The sequence below is a fragment of the Dendrobium catenatum genome, unplaced genomic scaffold, assembly GCF_001605985.2.
Source record: "Dendrobium catenatum unplaced genomic scaffold, ASM160598v2 original_scaffold_208658, whole genome shotgun sequence".
NCBI lineage: Eukaryota > Viridiplantae > Streptophyta > Magnoliopsida > Asparagales > Orchidaceae > Dendrobium > Dendrobium catenatum.
Window position 1 is genome coordinate 80190 of NW_021527071.1, and position 7925 is coordinate 88114.

Below are 7925 nucleotides of genomic sequence, written 5' to 3' on the forward strand. Positions count from 1 at the left end.
TTATTGGGCTTAAATCAACTCGCCAATCAAACCCAAAATTCTTTCCAATAAAAATATTATTTATCTATTTATATATATATATATATATATTTTGATCTTGGATAGAGATGTTTCTTATATACGAAGAAGCTCGGTATGATTTTGTTATATTTTTTTACTTGCCCTTTTCTCTACAGATTAGATTTCAAAGGTTGAACAGACCCCGACGAAGCGACAAAATTGATCAACTCAATCATATAATGAAAATTATGCGAAAAATTTGTGTCGTTTGACATAAAAGTTGACCCTCTCAATGGAAAAATTATTGTGTCCTCCCACCTGACATAGAGCTACATCAAGTAGCCTATGATATGTCGCCACGTGTACTTACTTTTTACCGCGCGGCCCGATGACCCGACTCGGACCGAATCCAGGATTACTATGTTCGCGTATTGCTCGGTATTGCTCTATGAAGACCAATACCGAGCAATACAGAGCAAATACCGAGCAAATACCAGGCAAATACCGAGCAATGCCGAGTAATACCTAAAAGAACTTGGTATTGCTCGGTATTGGTCTTCACATAATAGTATTTTTCATTTTTGTCGAGCAAAATCGACCAATACCTAGTAATATTGAGCTATGTACGCAAACTCCCGGGTCCGTTACGGGTCGGGTCGTCGGGCCGCGCGGTAAAGAGTAAGTGCACGTGGCGACATATCATAGGCTACCTGATGTAGCTCTACGTCAGGTGGGAGGACGCAATAATTTTTCCTCTCAATGCCTACAACATAAGAACTAGTACCATATTCATTATATTTCACATATAACATTCACACCTGCCTAAGTTCTCTTACACCGCATTCATTTTTCAGGCAACAAAACAATCTCTTAATTTTTTATTCACTGGCCTATTATATGCCCTTTAATTTAATAAACTTTTTATAATATCCCATGTACAGTAAAATTTAGCATATTATTACAAGAATAATGAAAGTTCATGGGGAAGAAAATAGTAGATAGTTTGATTTAAGTTTAAAAATAATATTGAGTATATTATTTCAAGTTCAATGAATTTTTATAAATATTTTTTTGTTCTTTAAATTACCTTATGTGTATTTTGAATATATTTTAATAGTCAAAAAGATTCAAATTTATAAGTAACATAAATGAAAAAGTTCAAACAAAGTTTGAAAATGTGTTATACTCTCAACTTAGCTCAAACCCGATGCCAAATTAAGCTAAAACGTCTTAAAAGCTTTTGGTTAGAATTATTATAAGTGTATTTTTATAAATGATGAGCTACAAATCATAAAATTTATTTTACCAGTTGAGTTCTCATTTCTCAACTTTAGAGAATTAATTTTATTCTATAATAAACAGGCCATAAATTCTTTTATTAAAGTATTATTTCATTGTATTCCAACTTTTTTGGTCCTTATTTTAGTGGCAGTTTGTTTGGTGAGAAGTAAAATTGATGTAAAGTAGAGTGAATATATGTTTTTGAAAATTTTGATGTTTAATTTGATAAAAAAGAAAGGCTAAAGTATAGTAAATATAACATCAAATAATTTAGTTCATTTTTGAGATCAATGGTTCTCACTCAATTTTGAACAAGACAGATTTATACCGCAAGCAAGCTCGGCCACAACTGGCCGCCACCACCCAACACCACCAGCTCCACCTCCAAAGCCGACAATCTCCCGCCACTGGCAGCCGCCACCTTCCAACATATCAACCATCGCCGGTCACCACAATCGTCACCCTCTGGCCACCAGTACCGCCTGCCACCACCACCTACCATCACTATCACTAATTACTCGTCATCACTATCTTTAAATTTTACACTACATTTATTTTACTTCAAATTAAACAAAAAAAAAATCATTTATCTAAATTTATTCTACACTCGCCTAGATAACTAAAAGTATTACTTTTACAGCGCCACCAGTTGTGATTCTCTTCAACTATCGCAAGACATCGTTGGGTCTTGCCTCCTGCCGCTTGCCCAATCACTATTGTCGTTCATCGTTGCTCGCCAGTTGATCTTTGTCATTGTAATCGCATGCACATTTGATTCAAGACAATATGATGCCGGCTGCCGCTCGCCCTGCAGGCCTGCACTCTCTCATTTAGCCTTCAATGTTGATTTGTGGTCAAGTTGGTGAATGAGATGGATGGAACATGAGATCATTTTTTTCAAGTAAAATATTCATACTGTTCAATGAAAAAAAAAAAATGTTGACACAGCTGCTACGATGACTCTAAGGTTTCGTTTGGACTGCATTTTTACTATTTTTAAAGCGGTTTTTTAGTATAAAAATTAAAATTTTTGTACTAGAAAGCCGCTTTAAGAACCAATAAAAAAATTGTCCCAATTTTTTATACTAGAAAGCTGCTTTAAAAAACAGTAAGAAATTTAAAAAACTATCCCAAACGAAGCCTCAATTGTGAATAATAGTTAATTTGGGTGACTTGGGCTTTGTTCGGGAGAGTTTTTTTTTACTGTTTTTTAAAATATTTTTTGAGTAAAACAAATTAACTTTTGTACTAGAAAGCTATTTTAAGAAGTAGTAAAATAGTTGTCCCAAACAAAGCTTGAGTTTTGAAAGAAACTCAACTCAATTTGCTCTGCTACTTGAGAGCTTTATATACTAATTAAGAAATCTTTAGAGATCAGTAAGAAAACCGTTGAAACTTAACTCATAACCTATAACTAATTTCTTGTAACTTTGACTTAAAGTCCATACTAGGAGAGTGAATAACTAAGAAGCTCTAGTTTTAGAAAAATTATGAACATACCATATACAAGATAATACAAAGTCACAGATTCATTACAGGCAGATTAACACGGCAGAACTGAAACAATATGCACATCCTTTTTGTGTATCCTAAATTATTTTTGTTGAGCTCGAGCCAACCCAACTGATTAAATGATGTCAATCTCATAGGCCAATCGGACTGGATCAGGCCAATCAATGACTAAATGTAGGATCATCTTATATCTGAAAACTTTTTATGCATAGCTCATATAATTAAAGATATATAATTATAGAACTTTTTTTGGCCAGATTTTATTAGGTCATATTATATCATTCATGTACTTAATGGTGTCAATTTTGGGTCACGAGTTGGATTCGGGTCGAATATGAAACTAACCCGATACTATATATTCGGGTCAACCTAAACCTGACCCATTTTTGCAAATGGATCGGTTATCCGAATCTGAACCCAACCCGCTTCGGATCTGAGTCAAACCGACACGACCCAAATGAACTGGTGCGCACCATTTATTAGCAGCAGTTTGAAAACTGCCACTATAGATTAATATTAGCAGTGGTTTTCACTTCAGCTAAAAAATTATTAAAAATTTTGAAAAAGTTTAAGCATATTACAGCAGCATTCATGAAACTGCTTCTAACAGCGAACGCAAATACAGCGGATTTGCAGCGATTTCTAAACCGCTGCAAATAAATTAGTAGTTGTTTAAACCGATACAGTAGGTTATAAAAAGTGTTGAGAAAGCTTATTTTTTTAGTAGTTGCCAACAAAAAAATTGTTAGTTTTCAGGTTCAAAAATGAGTTAATCTCTACTTTTAGGGTTAAAACGAGTCAAACGGGTCAACCTCGGATTGCCGGGTCAAAATGGGTCAATTTCGGATCAAAGGGTCAACTCGAACCCGACCTTATTTTTGAAACGGATTGAATTGTTGAACCCACAAACCGAACTAGTTTCGAGTTCAGGTTGACGATAACCGAAATTTTCGAGACGGATTCGAGTATTATTTTCAGGTCGTGTCAAATATTGACACCCCTACATGTACTTAACTTTTTATTGTATTTTTTATATAACATTATTTTTACTCTCACTTATAAAAAAGGGTCCGAGGTCAAGTCTAATGACACAACAATTTACTTGTATAGACCTAAATCTCTAACTTTAACCAATAAAATTATATGGATTCTCTCTCACCCGCTCTCCCTTTTTCGTTCTATACTTTTTATAGCCAATCTTGCACTTTAAGTCATCCCCACTGACAAATTTAAATTCAACATCCTGAAAAATGCCATAAGCATAAATAGAACATGTGACCTTCAGAAAAATTCTGAACATTTCAGAAACAGACAATACAAAGTTACAGACCGATTACAAGCGTATTAACACAGCAGAGTTGAAACAACGTGCGCCATCCTTTATCCCACTCATATTCATGCACAACTCATACATCTATAACCCCTATATGAAATACTCATTCATCAACAACTAATCCAACCCATTCGTTCAAACAGACGATAGTATAGTCTTGCTGTACCCAGTTTCATTATCATAATATCTAGACCAAAGCATCACCCCTCCATATTTGCTAGACCCCTTAATCGCTGGAAGCACCACAGAAGTCAAGTCACCAGTCGGTATGAAACCGCTACCAGCCGCATCAGGCGCTGCTGGCAAGCCAAGAAAGAACTCAGTAGCCTTAATTCCATCAGTCCACTGATTCCAAGCATCCTCAAGATTCGTGGGCTTCCCTCCCGAGTATTGGCACGGCGGGTTATTGTAGAACTGAACCCAGATGTAGTCGAAGAGCCCGGTGTCAAGAGCTTTGCCAACCCAAGCGTCGGGGTAAGGGCACTGTGGCGCCGCCGAGAGGTATACTTTCTTTCCCTGATTGCTATAAGCGGAGAGGTATTTGGCCAAGTCGTCATAGTGGTCGGGGCTTCCGCCTTCTATGTCGAAGTCGACGCCATCGAGCACTGCGTCGCCGAGCGGCCTGGAGGAAGATTGGCCGCCGAGGTAGTTGTTCCAGATGTAGGTAGAGACCTGGTAGTAGAATTGTCGGACAGAAAGAAAGATGGATGTTAGTGAAATGATTGTGTTTGTTTTGTTCGTATTCGCTTGATTTGAGCTGAACAAATATTTTAATCTATTGGTTCTGTAAATTTTTATTATATATTATTAAGCTTGTTCTAAGATGTTATTTTGATCAAACTGAAGAGAAAAAAGGAGGCAAAAATGTTAGGTGGTAATGATGAATTTTAAAGACTTGTATGATTTACTTTTATACAACAATAATAAAAAGTCTTTATTCCATTATATTATATGAGATGGGCTACACGTATTATTATTTTTTTAGTTATATCCAATTAAGAATTAATTTCTCATTTAAATTAAATAAAAAATATATTTTTTAGTAGTTTTCTATTTTTAACCTTTTTTTTTAATTTATATCTACCTTTCTAATATATGTCAAATCTAATACATCTACTTTCATAACATAATCATTGGAAGGCCGATTTTTCATGTGACCAATAATTAAATCATCGAAGTTAACTCTCTCTAATCTTATGTATCACTAGAGCTATACAAACATTTTTATGTATGCTTAACTTTGATAAGATGTGATATTTACTTATGATAGGATGCTAGAATAAAATAAATGTATCTAACATTCTAACAACTAGTGAATTATTAGTAAATTTGTAAATCATTTTGGGAGATATTTGCATAAATGAGAAATATTAAGTCTCTATTCTTTTATCTTTATCTTCTCTCACGTTTATTATTGAGTTGCCAGTGAATTTGAATCCGCCTTTTACTTCTCCAAGGTCGAAATGGTTGCGATCTTAATTTCTAATATGGTTAGATTTTATTAAAATTATGCTGATTTTTTTTTTTTTTCATTTTATGATCATGATAGCATTATTATTTCCAATTTTACCTTAGTGGTGCAATTTTTTTTTTAGAATGGGGTATCTACCCGCTACCATCCTCATAGAAGAGGCGCTTGGCGGAGTAACTAATCCTTGACGGGCCTAGCGGCAACCAGCCCAATAGGTGTCGGACAATGCACTTTTTTTCTCCTCATTTAGGCTTCGTTTGAGGAACTTTTATTTGGTCCGGTGAACATACGCAACTCTACGTTCGGCCGCCAGTAGAATCGCGCCACGCGTTTTCATTATTTACCGCTCGCCCCGACAACCCGACCCGGAACGGACCCAAGATTGCTCGGTATTGCTAGGTATTGGTCGATTTTGCTCGGCAATAACCAATACCGAGCAATACCGAGCAAATACCTAACAATATTGAGCAAATTCCGAGTTGTACCGATTTTTTTCTAGCAATACCGAGCAAATACCTAACAATACCGAGGAAATTCCTAGCAATATCGAGCAAATCCCGAGCAAATACCGAGTTGTAGAAGAACTCGGTACAACTCGGTATTTGCATGGTATTGGTCTTCATAGAGCGGTATTTCTCGTTTTTTGCAAAGCAATACCTAGCAATACCGAGCAATACCAAGAAAATCGCGAGCATAACATTCCCGGGTTCCGGTCCGGGTCAAGTCATTGGGCCGCGCGGTAAAGAGTAAGAGCACGTGGCGACATGTTATTGGCGGCCGAACGTAGCTCTACGTCCGGTCAGAGGACGTAATAATTTTTCTCGTTTGAGATCGACGGCTTTCTTTATGCTTCTTAAAACAGTTTTCCAATATAAAAATTTTAATTTTTTACTAAAAAATAGTTTTAAGAAACAGTAAAAAAGTACTACCAAACAAGCCTTAATGTGTCGCGCCACATAAGAGAGGAATCTAACGTGGGTTGTGGGTTTCCAACCACCCTCTCCCACCAACCTAGCTAAGTCCAATGGGGAGTGGTGTTAAAATCACAAATAATTTTTAACATAATCAAAATTACAAATAAAAAAGTTTCTGAAAAAAAAAAACTTTTTGTTCATATTTAGCTCGAGCGACTTCTGCTTGATTATGTAATCACCAACCGAATCATAAAAAGAGTAAAGACGACGAGCCCTCACCTGTCGAGCGTCATCCTTCGAGGTGAGGATATAAGAGCCAGCACCGCCACCAATGGATAGCAGAACCTTGATTCCTTGCTTCTGGCACGACTTGATATCGCTGCTAAGTCCAGTGCAGCCATTCGAGTAGGGATCGCAGTGGCCGGCGAGATTCAGCTGAGGTTTCTGCCCATTGCCGAAAGAGCAGAGGAAGGCCAGAATAACGAAGGCGTAGTCACCAGAACCGCAGGTGTCGGCCAGGCTACCTTCGTTGCCGTTTTGGCCCCAGTAAATGGCAATTTTGCCGGCTTGGGAGGTGGCCGTAAGGGCGGCGAGAGCTAGAAGGGAAACAAGCCGTACCTTAGTTGCTGCCATTTTGGGTTCTTTGATTCGCTTATGGGTCAGAGGAGCTGAAGGATCTGTTTATATAGAGCTTGATTTGAGAGGAGTTTTCTTCCGGAGAGGATTCCACGTCGCTTAGGATTGAGCAGAGCGTGCCGCCGGAGACACGGCTACAGTTTTAAATGTTGCAGCAGTTTAGTTGGGCGGAGTATCGCTAGCTAAAGATTTATTATGGATTATAATTAGGGGTGTCAATATTTAAGACTCTAAAAAATTGACTCGAATCTGATTCAAAAATTTCAAGTTAGGGTCAACTCATTTCACGTGTCGGGTTCTGATTCAACAAATTTAAAAATCGGTTTGAGTTTGGGTTGACCCGAAAACCCAGAAATGACTTGGAATGATACAACTAAGTATGATGATCGTGTTTGCCCATATCGAGTGCCCGCCGTCTGCCCGCATTGATGTTTGTCAAGTCTCTTCGCATGAGTCATCGATCACGTTGTCATCGCGTGAGTCGCGTCAAATCTCCCGAGTCACGCCTGCTGCCGGTCCGATAACCCGCGCGGGTCAGGTTCAGGTTGAAATATCTGACTACAAACGAGTATGATTAACTAGTTTCTGATCATTTCCTAATTCGACCCGAATCCGACCGGTGATTCCATTTTGACAACCCTAATTAGAATATTCTTAGGCCCATTTAGTTACTTAAAATTAAAATAGTTATTACGCCTTAAAAAAATCATAAATTTTCACAAAATTCTTTTAAAAAAATTTATTTTTTGAAACAAAATAAATAAAGGTCCCAATTTGT

The 7925-nt window shown here is 37.2% G+C and overlaps 1 protein-coding gene across 1 annotated transcript; it reads right to left on the reverse strand.

Annotated features, from left to right (window-relative positions):
- Positions 1–4261: 4261 nt before the first annotated feature.
- On the reverse strand, positions 4262–7144 carry LOC110109961 (acidic endochitinase-like). Its single transcript, XM_020841201.2, has 2 exons — positions 6791–7144; positions 4262–4798 (listed from the first exon to the last, which is right to left on the reverse strand). The coding sequence occupies exons 1-2, from the start codon at positions 7142–7144 to the stop codon at positions 4262–4264; spliced, it is 891 nt and encodes a 296-aa protein (XP_020696860.1).
- Positions 7145–7925: the final 781 nt, after the last annotated feature.

What these genes read in the sequence shown, in the direction of transcription:
- LOC110109961 (XM_020841201.2), bottom strand. Translation starts at nt 7,144, where the DNA reads ATGGCAGCAACTAAGGTACGGCTTGTTTCCCTTCTAGCTCTCGCCGCC. An exon ending in CGAAGGATGACGCTCGACAG is followed by an intron (nt 4,799 to 6,790) that starts GTGAGGGCTCGT and finishes TTCTACTACCAG; the next exon opens with GTCTCTACCTACATCTGGAA.